Consider the following 24,244-nt stretch of genomic DNA (forward strand, 5'->3'; position numbering starts at 1 on the left):
GTTGTTAGCTTCATTCAGGGTTTACACAGACGTCTTCCAAGGGTGCTGTCAGTTTCCATCTTATGAGTACCGTCAAGAAAATGCAAGTCGTTCGCTGCTTCCTGGGAGTTAAGCTGAAAGTACGAAAACACACTGTTACTGGGAAGAAAGCCGCTGCTATCAATGCAAGGGGAACAGCTACAATGTAACAGTTTGCTGTTAGCCATTTCGATGAAGTTCGACGTAGATCTTTTTGAAAATGGTTTGCTGGGAGCCATTAAAAGTGAGCCGGTGCAAAACCTGAACGCCTTTGTCAATTATTAAAAAAGGACCAAAAAATGGAGTCAAGTTTTCCAATGAATGGCTTGGAAAGTTAATCGTTCAACAAAGCTTGCAGTTAGATTGCAAGCTTTTCACCTCTAGTCGAGGTGACATCGTCAGTATCGAGTTCATATAGTTTCTGGACAGTATACATCAACCGTATAGCGACTGGTTGCTCCCAAGGAGGCTTACGCGTGATTTGTTTGATCAGCTTGGAATCTGGGTTGCGCTGTGATCTCAGTTCCATGTATATGGTTTATTCATTGCGCAAATTCAACAAGGCCGTTTTGTTCCCCAACTTGGATTGGGCCGTTGTCTTCTTGCTTTGTGGTCCCATTTCGTTCCACTTGGTTGGTTGGACAACCTATTTTCAGCTTTTTTCTTTGATGTGATTGGTGCGTTGTTCGTCGTTAAGTTGTTCAGAGTAGTCCAGAGTCCCGCAAAAGGCCCTATCGTATACGAACTAAAAGACCTAACCAACAGAATCCAAGAGGCGTGACCGGGTGTTCTGTCGAGCGAGAGTCAACTGTCCCCAAAACCATCCGGCGCACTTCAGGAGTACTGGCTTGGTTTTCCCATCGGACTCGTATGACGCTTTGGAGGCACCGATAGTCACACACAGAGTCTCCCCATTGTCCAAAACAAACACCTGTACCTAGTAGCCCATTCACATCTGAGTGGGCACTACGGGGTGCAGAAATATATCCAGAAATCAGGATTAGAGTGTTGACCAACATTTCACGTAAGTTACAACGGGGACAGCCACACTGGTAATACGGAACAGTGAAGTTTATCGAGCTGAGGAAACTCGACCTACCTGAATGTTCTGAAGAAAATAAATGAAGCCAGATAAAACAACAACTGTAACCTGAAAATGTTCCAAACAACAGGTGAGTTAATAACCTGTTCCTTGCGCGGAAATAACAACATTGATTTCTTGTTGAAAGCAAGCGCAACGACACTGAAGTCTCGAAATACGGCTACGAAAACTATGAAAACATTCTCTAATTGCCAGTGAAACAAACGACATGAAATCCACACAAAAAATCCCGAAAATTAAACCTCACTAACGGAGATAACACAATATCATCCTATGGCTTGAATATACCTGATAGACGGCAAAACATAAGCAGCCACTAAATATTTATCAGCCATCCAGTTTATGATGAACAAGATGATCCGGATCAAATGTCAGCATTTGTAATCTAACAAGCGAACAAAATAGTAAGGTAAAAAAAACAACTAGATCAAGCAAAGGGTAAATACCAGTAGATAATATATACACAACTACAATGCATGTGGCCGTGGAAGACAAACTTACAGTGGATTGGAGAAATAGAAAAAAATAAAAGTAGTTAATGAAGCGAAACTAGGGAATGGGGAGTGCGTAGGATAGATTTATTGCTAACGGTTAACCGACGGATAGTCATCGGTCAATCGAGAATGTATATGTGCAGCTCAAGGGTCAGGACATGATTCCCGTTCGCCGTGTCATTTGCAGCCCCAATTTGCTCAGAATCTGAGGCTACATCCGATGAGAAGCGAATGTGTTGAACCCAAGAGTTTAAAACCGGAAGCAGCATGGAATCCAAGCTTTCGGAGAAAGCAATTTGGTCACTGAGCAAGGCTATCGCCTTATCGCTAGCACCGTCTGGTGCCATGCCACTCACCTCAAATCCAACTTGGTCGGGTGATTGCAACCGAACTCTCAGACCAATTCGCGTGAGGTTTTGAGTACGCAATTCTCCGGCGTATGGATACAGAGCCTGTTGAAAGAAGCGTGTCAAAAACGGGTTAACGGGAGAGACAATGCAGTTGAATTACTGTGTTCCTCGTTATGCGACGAACTACAGAAATACGGTAACATGCATGATTCGACCCAATCATTCGTAACCACAACACAAGGTGAACAAAAGCCAGAGCCTGTTCACATGCATATTACCATTGGTATAGTGTTCAGGGCGGCTGAAAACACAATTTACGCGTATGTTAAAACTGTCAGTGTCTAGTAAACGTTAGGAGAAAGACGTCTATTGGGAGTTATCATGCTAACTCATCCATACTGTCCACTTAGTAAGCCTTATGCTTCAACTCTACTGCTTTTTCTTACATGTCCCGGACTCTTCTGATGTAAGTATCAATGAACTGTATATCACAAACATCCGCGTCCAAGTGAACTTATTGTCATCCATTTTACGACCAGTAATGGAAGAATATCGAATCAACTATTTCAGCGTAGCTGCTATTAGATCCACAAGAAGGGCGATGGCTGATAAATCGTTAGCTGTTCGAACATACACAAGGGTCACAAGAAGCATGTGCAAACCGTAAAACTCTAGGTTAGTGGTTCGCGCATCAACCCCCGAACTATCTAGGCATCGTTCTCCATTCTGTGAGCATCCGATGTAAATGCACATATTCCACCCAGTACGATTATGAGGATTAGCAATTTTGTGACCTGCACCTACCTGCGGCATGCAATTCACCCTAAAATCCAATCCCTCTGCCAATGTAATGAATTCCCGAAGTGGGCACCACGGGCTGCATCGAGCACAAGCGCCCAGTGTGTGTTGACATCCTCAAGTGCAACAGGACATGCCTTGAATTTTTCGCTTCAAATAGAGATCGGCGCCTAACCAGGAATCGTGAAAGATCCTAAGCATCCTTCGTATGAGAGTGAAACCGGATCCTCCGTGGTGTCCTGGTTCTCTCCCTGTGGCAGAACAGGAACCCACAACGTATGAGGTCCATCTGGATAACACCAGAACGTAGTCAACCTGGTGGACTTTGACTGCTGTCCGGGAACCATGTGAATCTTGGGACGATCAAAGTGCACGTTGGTGGTATACGGGCGATTGAGGGAAGTGAAATTAACGTGTTTGTTACGCTCTTCAAGAGGACTGAGACCTTACTTTCCAAGAACAGTATGCTAAGGTATCGCGCAGTCTAGTGCAGGCATTTATCAGCAGCTACAATTAGCATGTGATGCCTGAAAAGTTATCGTTAAAAACATCGTAAAATGGAGCGCACCAAAAAAACTCATTTTTGCTGCGTTAATTAGAACCAAGTGGTATGACAGGTACAACCGTGAGTTTGAATAGTGATATTTGAAGCGTGTTTGTGGTGCTCGAAAGGATCGGTCTGAAGGTCACTGGCGCAGTCTGAGCCCCACAGCTAAGTGCGAGGGTCACATCACATTGACCAGAGCTATCTTGTGAACTACTGTGACTGAGGCATAGACGATTATGCGTACTTGATACATGACTTGACGGATATTCGGAATTCAAGCAGACAGGTTAATCTAAACTTAAAATTGTGAAAGGGACATGACACGCAATATCAACAACGATCTTCCTCTCTCAACACGTGAAAAACGCGTTCCCAAAGTTTGATTGCTTTTTGGTCACCTCAGCCACGGGGACAGCCGAAGGCGTGTCGCTTACTGGGAATGCCATGAAATGAGAAAAGTAGTCGATGAATGACACAGAATAAAGTTTCTTGGGATTTTGTAAAGTGCTACGTTCTCGGCGCCACTGGGCTTCTGTTAAAAAGGACAAAGCAAGACCGCAAAGTTATGCAAAGGTGAAACCAATATCGTTTGGCCTTATACATCACATTTTTGGGACCTAATTATCCAAAGACAGAGGCAAATTAAATGTCACGACACTCCATCCGTTCATATATCTAGAAACAGGTGAAAAGTAGCGGTAGTGGACATACCTAAAAGGCAACTTCCCTGTTGGTTTGCTGATGCAAAAAATCCAATCCTGACGAGTGACATCAGTAGCTTTGAAGCGACTAGTTTATCACATTCCAATACCAACCCCCATAGTGATAGTGTTTAGGTGAGATAAGCAACGGCCTTCCGTGCTTTACAAGTCAAAGGGATTGAGATTTATTCCTTTCTAATTAAAGCAGGTTTCATGTGAACATTTCGAAGAACGAAAAAATGACGAATATTTGAAGAATGAGCGCGCAGATAATGAGGACCTAGTGGGATCACACATGATCACGTACTGGCATTTTTGCCCAACTGTGAGAATCTGTGATACCGTTTTGCTGGTGGAATGGATTGAAAAAAGGAAGATTCAAAACAGGTGGTACTAAAACGGACGTCGGGGTCTGTCATAAACAACTAGCACAACAGACACCGGATTACCGTAAACTGACCAAAATGTTTAGGAAGCTGCATTCTCAGGCTACCGGTATTTAAATATAGTTCTTTCTGGTACTTCTGGTTCACACCCCTAAGAAGCGCATGCGCCCCAAGTTAAGAAGCATTACTGTAGCTAAATCCTAGCGTTCTGGTCAACACTCATCTCAGACCTTCCGCGGCTTAACTCGGAATGTTTCTCATATCTTCGACACAATGTTAGTCGACTGCATTCTATTCCACAAAAGTCTGGCCAGTCCAATTCCAAATGTGCTATATCGGACCTATGGTATAACAGGACAGTGCTCCTGGATCGAATTCAAATCGGTAAGCGGTACTGGACTGAAGCCGAGTCTTCAAAACGAGAACACCCACGTGTTTTACGGCGGAATGTGGTGAGCACTTTCTGGATGTTTAATTCCAGTAGGATACGATCTCATGTTCGCAGAAGTAAAACGGAATACGAATCTGGGACAGTCAATCACCGGTGTTCCAATCGGATCCGGTTGTTTTGTCAAGAACAGAATCCACAAGATTCTGGATACCGCAGGCTACATAGAATAAAACGTTAGGTTGAGCTGAACAACAGCTGAGTTCGGCCTGAGGAGAAATGTTCAGAAATCAATAGTAAATGGTAGTGGGACGGACAATGGAGACAGAGTGGAACAATACTGGCCTCGGTGAAAGCAGCTGCAACCTCGTCCGCCAAACGCCCAAAGCCAAGTGATTCTTTGGACCTCTGGTCAGTTACACTAGCGAGTTCTTGATCAGCACAAATGTTAACCCAGGACCAGACGATTCGAGGTGTTTCATCGATCCCGTTAGAAAAGGCCGCACCAGTTTCCCAAGTCGACTGATGCAATCGCGCAACGCCTAAGTAGTGTACCAGCTGGTAGGCGATTGGCACCACATAGGTGTTGCTCGACTTCAAAGGCTGCAGATCGACCCAACTTTCCTGACAAACAGAAGAAACGTGCGACATACCTTGAGAAAAGATAGTAACATGTGTGAAATGTGAGAGTTACGTGATTTCGGCACAAGGAAAACATACTGAAGCCAATGAGAATTCATTATCCACATTGTTACCACATTCATCCACTGGTTGAACCTAGTAAGTGGGCCAGAGATTAGCTGAGGGATACAAGATTGTTATTTTCGTTGGCAGAAATCCAACCTGGTACTCGAAGGTAATCTGCAGCAAACCTGTAGCAAACAATCCCCGCCAATCACTGATAAATAGCAGGTCTTGAATCTCCATAAAATGTTTGGGAGTAAAGACGCATGTGAATAACCACCTTGGAGGTCACCTTGCAGGCTAGGTTCAAACAAAAGATCCGCACCTGAAGACGAAATGCACATAGATTTTCTAGGGGTATTGACAATGGTGCTTACTATGTCATGTCTTTGGAAGTCGAATTTAAGAGGCCCTCCGATCACATTCCACACCGCATTTGCTTTTCATATTGGTTTCACTGACATTACCTCTCATGAAAGAATACTCATTAGGTTGCGGAAAAGTCTTCGAGTAATGTTCCGTCGAGGAAATGTACTGCGATATCTTTGATATTACTAAATGAAACATGGAGCGACCTTTGCGCAGTTGAAGAATATCGCAAACGAGAGACGCAGCGGGGACTTCCCTTTGAAACCAAGGTAGTGTGTAAATGAGTGAATTCAGCGAACTATTTACAGATCTTCTCAGAGTACGGGCTGCTTAAGGGATGCTAGAAGCTAACATTTTCATAACGCAATTCAAACTGATATGAGCAACAAAGACAACTCGGATGAGATCAAGAGGCTCTAGCGCTTCTGACGTGGGATGTGTTCTATGTCTCCCAGTCTCTAGCGGCATTAGACTCGCCATGGTGGCTCAAAAAATCGGAATTAATACAAGTCAGTAGGGTTCAAAGAAAATAGATCAAGATCATGAGTTTGTTTACAGCGTTCACTTTTGAGACCTATCATAACGACCACTTCGAGGACATAGCCAGTGAAGAGGGTGATGTAGCCTGGCGACTGTGTCGAAATGAATCAGTTATGTTGATTCCTCTATTGCAGACGAAGCAAATTGTGGCCATAGGGTGTGCAAGCATAAAACTTGAGAACTCATGCTCTGCGGATTATAGCAAGAATTTAACAGCACCAACCCACAGTGGTCGTTAAGGAGAGTGGCCACTGTACAGATTCGGTTGTTTTTGTAGTTTAGTGACGTTCTTACGATGAGCAAACAGTAATCTACGATATGAACGTACTACCATTTCCACTGATAAAGGAAAAAAAATAAATTACTTCATTGTGAACGGATCTTTACAGCCAAAAACACTGTAGGAGCTACATACTGGTAAGCGCTTTTATATGTAGTCACCAAACCTCACTGAAATCACGTTTACAAATATGGGATTTCTAGTAGCGATGAAGTTTGGACGAATATAAAAAAGGGGGAGACGTATCAAAGATTTAAACCAGTTAACAATAACCTTGTGCTTCAGATAGTGCATTGAGAATCCGAAGTATACGGTACACAGAAATCTGACGGAATTATGACCAGATTAATAACCGATTAATAGAAAAAGAGAAGATATGAAGGACTGAAACACTCAAAGTTACGCGCAGTTGATCAGCGCACAAGCTCGAGTAAGTGAAAGGGACAGACTCACTAAAAGGTGAAAGCATAAACTCATTATGGTGAATATAGTGACAGTTGCACAGTGAATTCATCAACTGAAACAGTACTTTGAAAAAAATATCCTCTGCGGTCGAAACGTTGAAGTGATCTAGTCGACAAACTGGTTGCGCAGTCTCCCACTTCCTTAATAGGTAATGAGTCCTTTAGCAAAACTAAAGTGCGTTTGCTTAACGGTTTCATTATTTCAGTATCCGAATAATACATACAAACAACACATTAGGAACTAACAGTGTAATATACCCCGTCACTAAGAGATTGACCCTTACCGTGGTGTGACGGTTTGTGTACCTCCGTGACCCACTGAGCTATACTGGGTGATGTCCGCACGACACTCACAGTCTTTCATACTAGGCTGGTCAATCGTTATAGGTCTGACCAACAAAGTCTCCCGGCCCTCCAGGTTGGGGTTATAACATGCGGTGATTTGTCCTATGATAACGGCAATGCAGTTGCACTTCCCGACAAACACCGTTGCCTTGCGGTCAGGCTTTCGAGCCAAAGGATTTGGTCTAGGTCACCAATCGTCTTTCTTTCCAGGTCTGGGTGCTCTGGCAGCATCCCAGTCCATGTACAAACATGCGGCTTACGATAAACAATAATCTTATGTCAGCACTCAGCACTAGGGCTGACTAGTTCGCTCGCCGTTCATCACACTCAGTTGCAGCTTCTGTACATCCGATTTCAGCTGCAACTCTAAACACTCCGAAGTCTGTTTTCAAATCCCGAAAGCCGGTCTACTTGGACCCCTTTAATATTCGTACACAAAAGTGAGCAGGATAACAGGTGGTTGTTGCTCGTACGTTGGATCCCGTCTACGTTGATGCATGCTCTGTCAGAAACAAGAATAAGGAAGCAATTACTGTGATTGGACTGACTACTCCGATTTCAGACTCTAAACACTCCGAAGTCTGTTTTCAAATCCCGAAAGCCGGTCTACTTGGACCCCTTTAATATTCGTACACAAAAGTGAAGTGAGTAACAGGTGGTTGTTGCTCGTACGTTGGATCCCGTCTACGTTGATGCATGCTCTGTCAGAAACAAGAATAAGGAAGCAATTACTGTGATTGGACTGACTACTTCCTCGCTCTCTTCCAGGTTCCGGCTGCGCACCTCTGGTGATACACAAGCCGCTGCAGCTGGATATACCAGGATGGGTACTGTATCGAACGACCGAGCAAAGGCGTCTCTACCTGACTGGAAACGTATCTGAAATAATCTCGGGAAACTGGGGTCCATCGCATCCTGTTCATTGTGTCTGCTTACGTCCCAACGGACTGCATCTCAGAATCTGCCAAAGATGATTCGAACACTTTTTTACAACGGGTTAGAAGCTCAAGTATCGTTGTTGTGGCTTGTGACATGAACGCCGAGGTAGGTAGACAAGCGATGCTGAGGCCCGATTGGGTGGTCGTCTTGGATCGGACACGAGACTCACGGACAACAGAGATCGACTGCTTGAGATCTACGCCGATCGCAGACTGTTCTTTTGCGGTACCGATTTCCGGAACAGCGGGAATCGTTTGACAACAAGATGCCCACCAACGAACCAGCCCCGAATCCAAATAGACCACAGTGCCATCAGTTCCCAGAAACGAGGGCCTATCACCGCCAGGTACCATTTCTGGAAATACCAGCGGGACTCCCAACATGTGCTCGTCCACGGCCGCTTTCGATCGCACTATTCAAGTCTACGCAAAAGGCACACACCTCTCTAGGGACCGAGAAGCTAGTGGACCCAGAAATGTAACGAAACTATCATAACCGGCTACCCGAACGCCTGCCGGACAGCGTGACGTCAAATATTAACGACCACTGGAAAAAGATATTCACCGTGTTACTCAGAGCCGGAATTTCGGTTTGCGGTACAACACAGCAAACCTCGTCCGAACATTGGATCTCTGATCTCATGGTGGTATATCAAGGGACATGTATATTAGGCTACAGTGCGGGCTGTTTTCTTGTATGGCTCTAAGACATGACCTGCTCGAGCAGCGGAAGTGAGACGTCTTTAGATGTTCGACAAGCGTGGTCCCAGAAGCACAGCTCGTGTGGTTTGGCGTGGTTGAATGCTTAGCGAGGCAACTAGAAAGCGAGTTTTCCGTTGTGCAACGGGGACTTCCATTGAAGAATGTGACCAGCAATAGAAGTAGAGTTGGTTGGATTATGTATTACTCGTGCTCAGTCTTCGTTTGCTGAAGAAGGTGCTGTTTTCCGTGCCCAATTCAGAGTGGCCGAAACAGACACGTGACCAACCCTTGATTTGGCAGAGGAAAGTGAAACAGATTACGAAACATTTGGGTGCTGCCGGTGTTACTCGCCTTCCAGGATGGGTAACGCGTGATCCCAATGCGCCTAGCTGGAGACGATACAATATATGGCTGCTAATCGATGTCTATAAAGCTATTGTTGTCAGTCTCTATCCAGATCAGCTCAACGAGTGTCCGGAGGTGTACGCACCTCGGAATGATTGTAGTAAGTCAGTACTAAGTCCCTCCGCCGCCCATCTTCATTCTTTTCTTCACAATAAGGCTTCCAAATAAATCGTGATTATACGGCAGCGAAGCATCGTTGTTGAACACTGATGATAGTGCATTGAGAATCCGAAGTATACGGTACACAGAAATCTGACGGAATTATGACCAGATTAATAACCGATTAATAGAAAAAGAGAAGATATGAAGGACTGAAACACTCAAAGTTACGCGCAGTTGATCAGCGCACAAGCTCGAGTAAGTGAAAGGGACAGACTCACTAAAAGGTGAAAGCATAAACTCATTATGGTGAATATAGTGACAGTTGCACAGTGAATTCATCAACTGAAATAGTACTTTGAAAAAAATATCCTCTGCGGTCGAAACGTTGAAGTGATCTAGTCGACAAACTGGTTGCGCAGTCTCCCACTTCCTTAATAGGTAATGAGTCCTTTAGCAAAACTAAAGTGCGTTTGCTTAACGGTTTCATTATTTCAGTATCCGAATAATACATACAAACAACACATTAGGAACTAACAGTGTAATATACCCCGTCACTAAGAGATTGACCCTTACCGTGGTGTGACGGTTTGTGTACCTCCGTGACCCACTGAGCTATACTGGGTGATGTCCGCACGACACTCACAGTCTTTCATACTAGGCTGGTCAATCGTTATAGGTCTGACCAACAAAGTCTCCCGGCCCTCCAGGTTGGGGTTATAACATGCGGTGATTTGTCCTATGATAACGGCAATGCAGTTGCACTTCCCGACAAACACCGTTGCCTTGCGGTCAGGCTTTCGAGCCAAAGGATTTGGTCTAGGTCACCAATCGTCTTTCTTTCCAGGTCTGGGTGCTCTGGCAGCATCCCAGTCCATGTACAAACATGCGGCTTACGATAAACAATAATCTTATGTCAGCACTCAGCACTAGGGCTGACTAGTTCGCTCGCCGTTCATCACACTCAGTTGCAGCTTCTGTACATCCGATTTCAGCTGCAACTCTAAACACTCCGAAGTCTGTTTTCAAATCCCGAAAGCCGGCCTACTTGGACCCCTTTAATATTCGTACACAAAAGTGAGCAGGATAACAGGTGGTTGTTGCTCGTACGTTGGATCCCGTCTACGTTGATGCATGCTCTGTCAGAAACAAGAATAAGGAAGCAATTACTGTGATTGGACTGACTACTTCCTCGCTCTCTTCCAGGTTCCGGCTGCGCACCTCTGGTGATACACAAGCCGCTGCAGCTGGATATACCAGGATGGGTACTGTATCGAACGACCGAGCAAAGGCGTCTCTACCTGACTGGAAACGTATCTGAAATAATCTCGGGAAACTGGGGTCCATCGCATCCTGTTCATTGTGTCTGCTTACGTCCCAACGGACTGCATCTCAGAATCTGCCAAAGATGATTCGAACACTTTTTTACAACGGGTTAGAAGCTCAAGTATCGTTGTTGTGGCTTGTGACATGAACGCCGAGGTAGGTAGACAAGCGATGCTGAGGCCCGATTGGGTGGTCGTCTTGGATCGGACACGAGACTCACGGACAACAGAGATCGACTGCTTGAGATCTACGCCGATCGCAGACTGTTCTTTTGCGGTACCGATTTCCGGAACAGCGGGAATCGTTTGACAACAAGATGCCCACCAACGAACCAGCCCCGAATCCAAATAGACCACAGTGCCATCAGTTCCCAGAAACGAGGGCCTATCACCGCCAGGTACCATTTCTGGAATACCAGCGGGGACTCCCAACATGTGCTCGTCCACGGCCGCTTTCGATCGCACTATTCAAGTCTACGCAAAAGGCACACACCTCTCTAGGTACTGAGAAGCTAGTGGACCCAGAAATGTAACGAAACTATCATAACCGGCTACCCGAACGCCTGCCGGACAGCGTGACGTCAAATATTAACGACCACTGGAAAAAGATATTCACCGTGTTACTCAGAGCCGGAATTTCGGTTTGCGGTACAACACAGCAAACCTCGTCCGAACATTGGATCTCTGATCTCATGGTGGTATATCAAGGGACATGTATATTAGGCTACAGTGCGGGCTGTTTTCTTGTATGGCTCTAAGACATGACCTGCTCGAGCAGCGGAAGTGAGACGTCTTTAGATGTTCGACAAGCGTGGTCCCAGAAGCACAGCTCGTGTGGTTTGGCGTGGTTGAATGCTTAGCGAGGCAACTAGAAAGCGAGTTTTCCGTTGTGCAACGGGGACTTCCATTGAAGAATGTGACCAGCAATAGAAGTAGAGTTGGTTGGATTATGTATTACTCGTGCTCAGTCTTCGTTTGCTGAAGAAGGTGCTGTTTTCCGTGCCCAATTCAGAGTGGCCGAAACAGACACGTGACCAACCCTTGATTTGGCAGAGGAAAGTGAAACAGATTACGAAACATTTGGGTGCTGCCGGTGTTACTCGCCTTCCAGGATGGGTAACGCGTGATCCCAATGCGCCTAGCTGGAGACGATACAATATATGGCTGCTAATCGATGTCTATAAAGCTATTGTTGTCAGTCTCTATCCAGATCAGCTCAACGAGTGTCCGGAGGTGTACGCACCTCGGAATGATTGTAGTAAGTCAGTACTAAGTCCCTCCGCCGCCCATCTTCATTCTTTTCTTCACAATAAGGCTTCCAAATAAATCGTGATTATACGGCAGCGAAGCATCGTTGTTGAACACTGATGTCATGCTGTCGATGATGAGGATTGTGACTTTGCCAGAGTCCCAGCAACAGATTCTTCCTGACAGAGATCACAACTCGAACTGACGCATCATCTGATGCCAGGTGAAGTTGAGTGTCCGTGCAGAACGAGAAGCTTGGTGAACCCAAAAGGCCGAAGGAATTCAAGATGAAAAAATGCTTGGAACCTACGCAAGCTGTCCCACTTGATTCGTTTGACTGGTCCTCAGAAGTCTCTTGTCAGCTAAATTATCAAGGACTGAAATGGCTCTCCGAGGTACAGCAAAGTGGAAGCTTTAGATCGCTGGGGACAATGCTTCGAAGAATAATTCAGTTGGCCACCTGCTACATCCAATCCGAAGTTCTGGGCTTCAACAGAAAACTGGACGGTGTATATGGAGCCACCTTCAACCTCATAAGTATCCCAGTGTATATCTCTACTCAAACATCATCGTGCTTCTGGTCCTGTCGACCTTAAGATGCTCGATTCAAGGGTGGCAGCAGGTTTCTCAGCCAGTGCCTGTCTAGCATATTTGTGCCTATGTGGGAGAAAGAAACCGTTTCAGACAACTGGAGTGAATCAGTTATAGTGCCCATTTTCGAAGGGGGTGCTCGCAGTGAAACCACAGAGGGGTTAGTTTGACTCCCGTTGTAACAAGGCTTCTAGCGTTACCAAATCTTCACACGCCACGTGTGTAGACGACCCACGATCGTAAGAGTACATTCGATTCTCTCGGTGTCAATGCTGCTAGCTATACTTGCTCAATAGGGTATGTTCCAGAATTTGTGAACCCAATCCGAACACTATATTCACATACTTCTGGGTGTTTAAGGGTGTATGGTGAACTCTCTTAAAGCTTCCGACAAGGATGTCCACCATCTATTCTTGTTCAACTGTGCAATTGATGAGGGTCTTCAAAACCCCCTGGTGAGAACCTTGTCGATCCGGAGTACACAGACGACATCGTCCTCATCTTTGAAGACAAAGACCCAACACAAACTACGTTGAATAAACTGACCATAACACTATCTTCCTGTATGCTCCTAAAAATCGTTCAGCTGTGGCACCTTTTCAGTGCCATGCCACACGAAGGAGGCACGAGGACTTGGATACTGCCAGGTCGCCCCTAAAACCTTCAAAGTGAAGAGTCTGACTGAGTGCTTGCAGGCGCAGTCACCTCAGAATGCTTGACATAGGCCGGCATCAGGTCCTCGCCCTCACCCACTTTTCTTTTCATTCAAAGGTTATAAAAATAATTAGACGAAATTCGTGGTTGTTTGGCATTGAAGCACCAGTGCCAACACTGATACGTACGCACAAGTCACGCGATTTCCTTAACTGGCAAAGTAGACCCGAATTACTTGAAAATTTCATACAGATACAACTCGATGGATGTGGTATAAAAACTAAACCAACACCACTGAGCATGAAGAAAATATGACTCACGATGAACTTACAAGCAAGAACTCAGCGGGTTCCATCGCCAAAGCAGTCGTGCTTGAATTTATCCATTTTAAAGTAAGTTCTGGAGTACTTTCGCCTGGTATGGCGAACTCAGATCCTGCAGAAGCATTGTGGACGGACTGAGTCACGTGAAAATCGCGACGCACTTTCAAGCTTGAGAGGAGCTCACCAAATTGACATTTTTTTAACTGTACCAGCAAACCATCCTCCACAATGTGAACTCCAAACTGTGACGCCACAGAGAACACAACGAACGTAGCACCAGTTTTCTCGAAAAGAAACAGGAAGTGGAAGAGATGGGCGAGGTACGGAAATAGGGGAGGGACGGACTGAGATCAGTGAGTATCGGATGACAACCTAAATAAAATCCCCGGTTGTGGGAAAACATCTATCGGAACGGCAGCGTTTATTAGCTGGTGGAACAAAAAACATCACGTGGTGCCCTCAACTTCCGTCTTTGAGCTGCCTTTGTCGTTTGATTCTAACACATGTAGTAACCCAACCTTGATCCTCCTGTGTGATTTTAAGATGCTCTGCCCACTGGCCAAACTGTACCTTAAGGATCCAGCCCCCCCTGATCTGAAGTTTCCCATAAGTTCTCAGCCAGAATTTCGGACTCACTTGCAAGCTGGGTTGGCGTTGGTATGAGACACCACGGAAGTCTTTCATGTAAACAAGTTTGATGGAAATTCGTTGAATGAACTTTTCTGATAAACCTCAAGTGATGAAAACACTATACGACTGTCCAGGGGTTTGTATCACAGTACTATATGAAATAGCACACGATATAGCATAGTAGGAAGTGGATTACGTATTGCATGGTATAGTGAAATATGACACTGTACAGTACAGTACAGTATAGTATGGTAAAGTCGGTCAAAGTAGCAAGTGCTATATCTACATTGTAACCCCACGAACTTGTGAATGGGATGAGGGGTGAAATCCAGGAGAATTCGTGCATTTACCACGTGACCCCTTGAGTGTTGATTTTTCCTACGCATCAATGGCAATCACCGGTTATTCCTCCTACGTGTTTGTCCACTCACGAGTGGCGTGACATACGCATTTTCGCCATAACGCCGTTTTGCTTCCCTGCCACTGGTCCCCCTGCTTTAGGTTTCCCTTTCCTGTAGTTATTAATGCAACCTGTTCGTATTTACTTGCGATTTCGACGGATACTGGGTTGCAGCTGCGCATAGTTTGTTAGCCTCAGTAGTGCTATAAGATCCAAAGCCGCCGGGGCCTCACACAGGGTTTGTGTAAAGGTTGCTTGAAAACCAAAGTAAAGTGCACACAGTAATACGCCGTGGACTGTTTGTTCAAGCTGACCATGCGCTGACCTGACAAGCTTTAAAGTCGACCTAAATATCAGGTGCTTTCAGAGCGCCAAAGACGACAAGTAATCTGGAATGCTTAAATCAAACTTAATTTTACGACGGTTTCTCGCATGAGCTGAGCGACAACAACACAATTTGGGGTGCTAGAGATTTTGAAGCTGGAATACAAGCTTCATAGTCACCTATCAGTCATTTCCTTACAAATCCAATGATGCCAGCCGATATATCAGAGGACGAAGACCAGGGTCCCATGTACCCATCAGAAAAACGTAAGGCCGTGAACCAAAGAGAATCGGGGCATACGCAGTGGGCGACGAACCACATTAAAAACGGGTCGACTGGCTGCTAAAGCGGTTTTCTGGTACCGTGACAAGCAAAACTAATCGCTTTCCGTTCAGTTAAATTTACACTGACATACGGCATCAGCGAAGTTGCTAGTCCGACCTAGCTGGCTTGAGGGTTTATCAAAAAGCCTACCGAGCTCCTTACAAACACGGTCAGATAAAGATTATCTTACCTTCCTAGCCACATTAGCGATTGAAATGGCTTCGGTGAAGTATTCAACCTTTTGTGTTGGCGAAGGACTGTCTGCCAGTGCCGTCAGCTTTTCTCTACCCGGCGAACAAGTAGCAAGCGAGGAACATGATTGAATGCAAACAAGATGGGAATCAGAATCAAGGTCAAGACCACCTAGGAAGATGAAGGTACTGCAGTCTGAAGACAGGGTGGAAATAAATCTACGCAGTTTCCCCTCGACCTCGACGGGTATCTGGAACGAAAGGAGAAAAGTAGCGAAATTCAACATAGAAAGAGAGAATGAGGGGATGGACATAGGTCAGTTAAAGCTAGCCGTGTAAATTGAGCTGTCTTAGCGGCAAGCCGAGTTGAGGTAAATAAAAATGGCAGGTTTACTTTGCAAAAAATATCATCGAGTGACGTGAAGCAGGCATAACAAAATTGGAGCTGTGGTTCTACACAGCACTTTAATAGAAAACACTATTGTGAAGCAGTGCTGTGCTTTGGTGATTGCGATGAAGCGTGTGCAACAAAATTTCGAGGCTCAGCGAACAATTCGATCACGACCAGAAAACATCAACAAGCATAAACCAACCTCAAATGTGGTTGCTCATCTGCTTAGGTCATGATGACAAACCCACCACAAGGAAAAACATGCCGAAGCACGTGAAACGGTCAAGCATGTAAGAGGACTGAATAAACCAAGTAGGTCAAACAAACGGGCACAAAGGAAGGGTGGGAGCTAACAAATGAGAGCATTAACCTGTAGAGGACACGTGTGGTTTTAACCCGCATGGTCCCGCTAAGCAGTCTATGATCAGCCAATAAGCACCCACCGATCTCGTGGACAATTTTCAGTAGACACATCACAACGGACACGAATCAAGTTGTGATCAGATCTCATGGGAATCGCATCGGCGACAAATTGTTCGCGGTAAGTGATCCAAAGTGATTGTTATCTGATCTTTCTTTTATTTAGGATCTGCTTAGCCGGAATTCCCCGTCGGTCAAGTACTATTTCTCGCACAAATACAAAAGACCTACCGTACGGGCCCAGCACTGCACTTTTACACACCAACACGATAAGCAGTTGCAAGTGGCCTAAGATGTCGCTGCAGTTCCGATGTTAATGGGTCTTATGGTGCCGGACTCATCCAGTTGTCATGCACCATGAGAAGTTTGCTAGCGATTCAGCCATATTTATCTCGTTGTCATTGTAAATCTGAATTGTGACTTATCGCGTACCAGTGTATATAAGTGAATGCAACATGATTAAGTGAATCAAAGGGCTGCTGGAGTTTGACGTCTTCATTCTACATGATATTACGCTGTCGATCGGAATATAATTTCGAACCGACCGTCGATCGTTCCGGCAGGTGTACTTGATCTGGCGCAAATCCTACGAAGAATGACTAGTTAACAAAGGAAGAATCATCATGTGCACCACAAGAGTTTGGATACTCTGACTGCATTTGAAGATAAAGCCCCATGGTTATTGTCTTCTGCAGCCTTGCCGAAAAAAAAGGCTAGGTCATCCATGAGCATCTTCTCTCAGTTCATTCAAGCATGTTCAATTGGCCAAAAACATCATTACGTCCATTACAAATGGGCTGTTTTTGCCGACCGTAAGTTAAACACTTTCTGATCCGAGCAAGGATCTCAGTCCAGTAAAACATGCATGAAGGCGTCCGTTTTGCACAACTTAAGGGATGCTGAGTAGCACAAAGCGGCAACTGCTAATACCCACCACTGTGTTCACCGATCGCTGGGTGACGAGCGGCAACGCTGAAATGACTACAAATTCTGGCGCTCTACGACTGCATTGTTTGAATTTCGACATCTTATGTGCAGTACTACTACAGTTGGCCACCTTCTGGTCTTGCCTAACGTCCAACGGATGCAGATGGTTCGAAAAATGACATTTCCTACCACTAAAAAAAGATTCATCACATTCGGGCGAGCAGGCAGAGTTTGAGTAGCTTCACGTCATTTGAAAATGCACGTCCTGTTATTTCTTCCGATAAGGTGTGAAATTGATATGAATGAATCACTTCCAACTGTGTTGACACCCTGCGTTCAGGCCCAAAGCTAGTCCTCATTCGAGTGTCCTTTTATTATTGTCAGGATTTGGTTCAAGCAACGACCGATGGTGTCATCCCTGGAAGCATGACTAAATACACCAAACACTGAAGCCATATTCCTCAGCTAAAAAGGAGTTTTCTAGTCAGGCACCATACCATCCAAAGATAGAAGGATTGCTCGATACAACCAATCGCCCTGAGGGCATTAATTACTCTTTAGAAACTATACAAATGCAAGCAGGCATAGAAGAATCGCCCACCGGATGTTGATGCCTCTTCGCATAGTGGAGAAATATTTGCAGGCCAATTGACGTGCTCGGCGAAGAGATCAACTACCATCTGATCAACAGTAAACCCGAATTACCAAATATGAGAAACATGGAGTAAAAATTGGAATAGAGATCGGCTACAACACATATGAGGGAGCAGATTCAAAGATAACTAACCAAGATCTCTAGGGTTTCAGCAGACTGTACATTCAACGTATCGGGAGAGCATAGTCGAATCCGGAGTTCATCTAACCGACACACTTCACGTGAGGGACTATCGGCTGTATCAACGCGCGCATTGTTGCTCAACACCAGGTCAAGTATGCTAGCTTCCGATGAGCTAACATACACCGGTTTTCTGTTCAGATCACAAACTAATGGAGTTGGATAGGAACGGGATGCCTTGCCCAGTCGGAGTAACAGGCGAAGTGGCACCTGTCGTGCCCACATGATTTCATCCGAATGCACAAGTGTCCCAAGCAGAAACGGGCTATTGGGAAGTTGCAAGCCCCGGAGACATTGATGTGTTGGTTTGAACAGGAGCAAACCCGCCCATTCGTTACTCGAACCCGATGGAACAGGATCTCCAGTCACAGTGCTATGCTCAGATGGAAAACGAGCATAGAGAAACGAACCATGTGTGATGCGTGATCTCGCGGGGTCAGAAAGACGTTCTAAAAACGGAATAGTCCAGATAGGCAATGGATGACCATGACTATTCCTATCAGATGTGTGCGAACATCAGAGAAATAGGCACAGAAATTCACCTGTTTGCAAACTAAGTTGGTGTTAACGAGCGACTAAACTCAATTGCAGCTGAATTACTTGTTTACTATGTTCCTCAACTGAATGTGCTGCACAAGGACCACCTCATGTTTCATTAAGTACGACATTCAAGATGACGGAGTACATTTACTTAATATGGCACACTATTCGTGAGGTTGCTCAAAACTCTTCGGCTGCCCAGGATTGCAGTGGGAAGTAGAATTGAAGTTGTTAAGCAAAATTCGACCAACCAACCAAGCTCGTACTGCAGATATCACAATGATCAAACCTGCCAAAATACATTAAACACTCATGGGCGAATTGATTTTGGTGAACCTAAAACTTGCTACCATTGCATACCCCCGATAAGCAAAAACCAATGACCAATGGAGTATTTACCTCCCGATATGAGATGCCTTCTGATGGACATACAAGATAGTCGGGCCTGTTGCTGACAAAAAAATCAGTCAGGTGGGGGATTGCCACGTCCAACCAGTAAACGTCGGTGAGGCCATAAAGAGTTTATCCCTGCACGTTGATCTGGAGGAAGACAACCACAACATGGCTGTTTAGCTAACGATTATGGCTAGCCACCAGCTCATGGACACTAAAACCCTACTCAAGTGAATGAGGAAAAATCGAAGAGTTGAGCTAACTGGGGGTTCATTTAGCTATCAGTATAGCAGATGAATTCATTGGTATGTTAAGTCTGACCTTGTCCCGGGGGTGGGAGGAGACCGAACTTTGAGTCCTACAGAGTGCATTCAAGTACGTGCTTAGCTGTCAGGACTGCCACAGGTATGAAGATACTTTAGTTGAGGGAAAGCGAATTACCTAGTCGGTACACGTAAAACATTCATCTGCTGTACATGGCTCAAGGATCACGGACCAGCTGGATACATGAACTGTGCAGCCGTGCATCTTTGCATCCTGGGCATATAGTGCTTTTACTGCTAGAACGAGAACCAGCTGGGTATGCAAACCTGGCACATTGCTTCATTATGTAAAAAACGCACTAAAACTCCGGTAAGGCACGGCCGGGCTACTAGAACTGTCACTGACTTTGTTCACATGGCTTAATTTGGAGGTAATTCGACTGAATGAGCGTACTAGGAGATAATTCCATGGCAGTTAGGGTGGATCGTCAAAGATAACACTGAACTGTCGTGTTTACACTCCTTTGAAAACGAGTAATGCAGTGCATCAAGAAAATGACACCGAATTATTCATTGAACCAGTAGAAAATCACTTTACAGTGTAAGGAGGGCATCACGTGGGCTAGATGCACTCAGCCACAAACACTCTTCTGGATTCCTGCCCGTTAGCCACGTCTCTCTGGTCAGAACCCTAAAGATTACCGCTGATCCCGGAATATTTATTCCGACAAAGGCTACGTGCTCATCAATCAGTTCCTTCTACGACAAAAAATCCCTGCTAGTCAAACGTATATTCACTGCCAATCGAGGTGAAACGTGACTTTTAACTGACAGAGGAACCCTCACTAAAACTGGCATAATGAGCACTGTAATGAAACGGCTGTGGAGTCCGTCTCCAGTTACCCGTACATGATCACTTCACACGACAAAAGTGTAAAGTGGATAATGATTGGGTTGGAATTGAGATTACCGCTGATACGGCTGACAGCATGATGCAGCTCAAAGCAAGGAGACTGGAGTGTTGATTTCTTGTTGACGAACTCGGCAACCCGACTCCACCTTCATTCCCAACAGATTGAGTTCGACTGACAACCCAAATGAACTACATTTACGAGAACCATATTACTTGCTTACCATTTCACTCGTTAACAATGGCAACAATGAAAATACAAACCGAAAGAAACCGAGCTTCCAATGTGGTGAACTACCATAAAAATAAGAAGCTTTTCCGGTGCCTAGCTGCCATGCCACTCGAAGGAAGCACGGGGCTCTAACCACTTGGGCCATCTCGCACCATAAGAATATAGCATCATAAGAATGTAGTTTCTGGTTCCTTTGATCTCAAAGTAGCTGTACTGGTCGTAGAAGCACTGTAGGGATATCCAATCTATCTGCATCTACCTGGTATAAACATCCAATAACCAAAGCTTTCGACGAAGTTGGCAAAGGAAAGAAGCTTGTCGTCGACAATGACTAATCATATGCAGGCTAAGTATGTCCCAACCGATCAGTTTTTGCACCGGCAAACTTGGAACACTCAAGACGGTGAGACACAAGGAAGACAAATGTGCGAGATATAAACATTACAACCCACCTACAAAAATCCATTTTGCACGGGGAGTGAGCACAAATGGAGCCAGTCTGAACGTAGACGCCTGGCACGTGATATCCACCAAGGACACATGCAGACAAATATTCACTGAAGCCGAAGATGTTTATAAAAAACTGAACATACACTGGTTGGAAGAGAGTTCTCTGGGAACATGGTTGACAGATATTGACCATCTCATGAATATTGTTCTTTGTGGCTTTAACGTTTCCCACAAAATTTGCATACGTCCCCCTACATAACATCTATGTGGATTTATTGTTTCATGCATAGAGAATGTCCACTGGGAGTGTGCAGGTTTAATCATGGATATATTAATGTCACTGCTATGGTTAGCAGTGACATTTTGAGGATCAACTTTGCTGACATTAATCAATACCGCGGATGATACTACAGACACCTTCTCAACGTTATTTGAATATTCACCACTTTATCCCATTGTAATGCTATTCAGTTGGTTGAATTCTGTTCATCCTCGACTCTCAGTATCTGATAGACAGGAAATCAGTCCACGATTATCCTCATTAAACTTTCGTATTACTGGACGTTGTGATAATAAACTAGATTGTTCTATTCACTGAAAAGCAACTTGGATCAGTCAGTTCCTTACCAATAGCATTTAAACGCGGACACGTGAAAAACCTGTACTACGGCACTAGCAACATTCGCTCATGGGAACCTGTCATGACTATATAACCCATACCTTTACATAACCCAGTAACTCGTGATTCTCACTCTATTTTCAGCTCATGTACTACAGTTATTAGACGATTAAAGCGTACATTACGTCTTCCTATTCTGTCTCCTTTCGAAACCCGTCCTGGAACTACTCGACACTCGCAACACGCATTGTGAAGATTTGGTCAACACAACCCCTACCAGGCCGGAATCCCGCTTGCTGCTCTCGAGTCAGTATCTCACGAGCCATCGTAGGGCGACGAAGCACAATTGACGCCAACAGTCTCGTTACAACCGGGGTCAAGCTGATCCCCCTGTGGCTACCACACTCACTATGCGCTCACTCGTCACATCGACCATACAGTGTATGAATTCACTGAGAATGCAGCGACTACGGTTCTGCGATAACCTTGCTGGAAAAACTTTACATCCGCCCGAAAAATATCGTGTATCCACGCCACATACAAACAAGAACATAATCAAGATGTCGACAAGTTCGTTCAAAAACTGAAACCGCTTGCTACAGACTGAATTCACAGCAGTAATCTGCTGTGAACATACAAACGAAGCAGTTCGGGATGCTCTGATAACCGGATTGCAGTCGAATACCATTCGGGAGAAACTGCTAACGTGGGTTGAATTGGACCTTGACAAAGCCCATGAAGCCGCACGAGCTCTCGAACTTGCACAAAAACAGTCACAATCATACGTATACAGACAACCCGTTACTTGTTCGGTATCTACTCCTTTACCCATTGTTAATTCCGAAACAACAGTTTCTGTCCGAGCTCTTATTGATACCGGCAGCTCCAGAAGTTTCGTTTCTTCATCAATCCTGCAAACTCATAACTGGGAGCTATTTCCGTACGACTCTGTGATGACATTGGCGTCGACAATACATTCATGTTCCATCAAAGGTTATTGACTTGTGTCCATTCAGTACAAGGATGCTATATACGAACGCTTCAGACTTTGCGTATTACCGAACCTTTGTGCAGACGTCCTTCTCGGACATGACCTCCAGGGGTTACATGATAAAGTCGAAATTCCATTCGGTGGTCAACGGGGTACTCTAACTGTATGTGGCGTAACGTCCGCAAAACTGGAATCTCCATCCTTATTCACCAATCTTGCTCCAAAATTACAAACCGATCACCACAAAATCTCGTCGTCATACACCGGAAGACGAACAATTCATACAAACCGAAGTAGACCAAATGATTACCGATGGCATAATCGAACCATCGAATTCTCCATGAAGAGCACAAGTGCTCGTTACCCGCAATGCAAATCACAAGGGACGCATGGTGATAGACTACAGCCAGACAATCAATCGCTTCACCTACCTTGACGCTTATCCTTTACCAAGACTCGACCAAATGATTGAAACCATCGCACGCTACGCCGTCTACAGCACACTGCATCTCCAGACTGCATATCATCAGGTTCCAATAATCGAGTCAGACAAGCCATTCACAGAGTTCGAAGCTGGGGGGAACCTATACCAGTTTCGGCGCATTCCTTTTGGAGTGACAAACGGGGTCGCGTGTTTTCAGCGAACGCTGAACAATATAATCAAAGCCGAACAGGTAAAAGACACATTCGCTTATATCGATAACGTCACTATATGCGGCAAAACGAGAGATGAACATGACCGTAATCTTAGGCATTTTCTCGATGTCGCAAAAACATACAATATTACTTTGAACGATACAAAAAACAGCTTCGCAACTGAAGAGATTACTCTCTTAGGTTACAGGGTCTCCAAAGGTATTATAAGACCTGACCCAGAACGCATGCGCCCCATAAGAGAACTCCCACTTTCAGAGAACGTTAAATCGCAGCAAAGAGCCGTTAGTTCGTTTGCCTACTATTCACAGTGGATACCGGCGTTTTCTGACAAAATTCATCCATTGGTTAAAAACAAAATATTTCCGCTCCCGGAGAATGCCCGAACAGCATTTGAGAACCTTAAACACGAACTAGAAAATGCGATGGTAGTTACTGTCGACTACAATATTCCTCTCGTTGTTGAAACTGATGCGTCCGACATCGCTATTGGTGCATCCCTGAGCCAGGGTAGCCGGCCGGTCGCCTTTTTCTCCAGAACCTTGACTGCAAGCGAGAAAAATCATTCTGCTGTTGAAAAAGAAGCATATGCTATAGTTGAAGCGATCCGCAAATGGCGCCACTATCTCCTCGGGAGACATTTTAAATTGATTACGGATCAACGTTCGGTAGCCTTTATGTATGGGAACCAACAGAAAAGTAAAATAAAGAACGACAAGATTGAACGGTGGAAAATCGAGTTGGCAGGGTACAACTACGACGTCGTCTATAGACCTGGAACAGATAACCGCGTTGCTGATACCCTATCTCGTAACCTTTGTGCCAACATTGCTGGGACGGAAAAACTTGAAGAGCTTCACAACATATTATGCCATCCCGGGGTCACGAGATTTGCATATTTTGTTCGTTCTAAGAACCTTCCTTTTTCAGTCAGCGATATCCGACGTGTTGTGCCCAAATGCTCCACATGCTCCGAGCTCAAACCAGAATTTTGTGAC

General features: G+C 45.0%; 1 protein-coding gene across 1 annotated transcript in view; it reads right to left on the reverse strand.

The window, feature by feature from the left end:
• Positions 1-1,484: 1,484 nt before the first annotated feature.
• T265_12673 (hypothetical protein) overlaps positions 1,485-24,244 on the reverse strand; it is a gene marked incomplete at both ends in the record, with an annotated part of 35,844 nt that continues 13,084 nt past the window's right edge. Inside the window, 6 exons of the mRNA XM_009164936.1 lie at positions 1,485-1,505; positions 1,971-2,066; positions 5,151-5,408; positions 13,760-14,035; positions 15,621-15,872; positions 18,147-18,643. Of these exons, the coding sequence (XP_009163200.1) occupies positions 1,485-1,505; positions 1,971-2,066; positions 5,151-5,408; positions 13,760-14,035; positions 15,621-15,872; positions 18,147-18,643 (1,400 nt within the window). The remainder of the gene's footprint in view (positions 1,506-1,970; positions 2,067-5,150; positions 5,409-13,759; positions 14,036-15,620; positions 15,873-18,146; positions 18,644-24,244) is intronic.

The sequence above is a fragment of the Opisthorchis viverrini genome (genome assembly GCF_000715545.1).
Source record: "Opisthorchis viverrini unplaced genomic scaffold opera_v5_10, whole genome shotgun sequence".
In the NCBI taxonomy this organism is placed as follows: Eukaryota; Metazoa; Platyhelminthes; class Trematoda; order Opisthorchiida; family Opisthorchiidae; genus Opisthorchis; species Opisthorchis viverrini.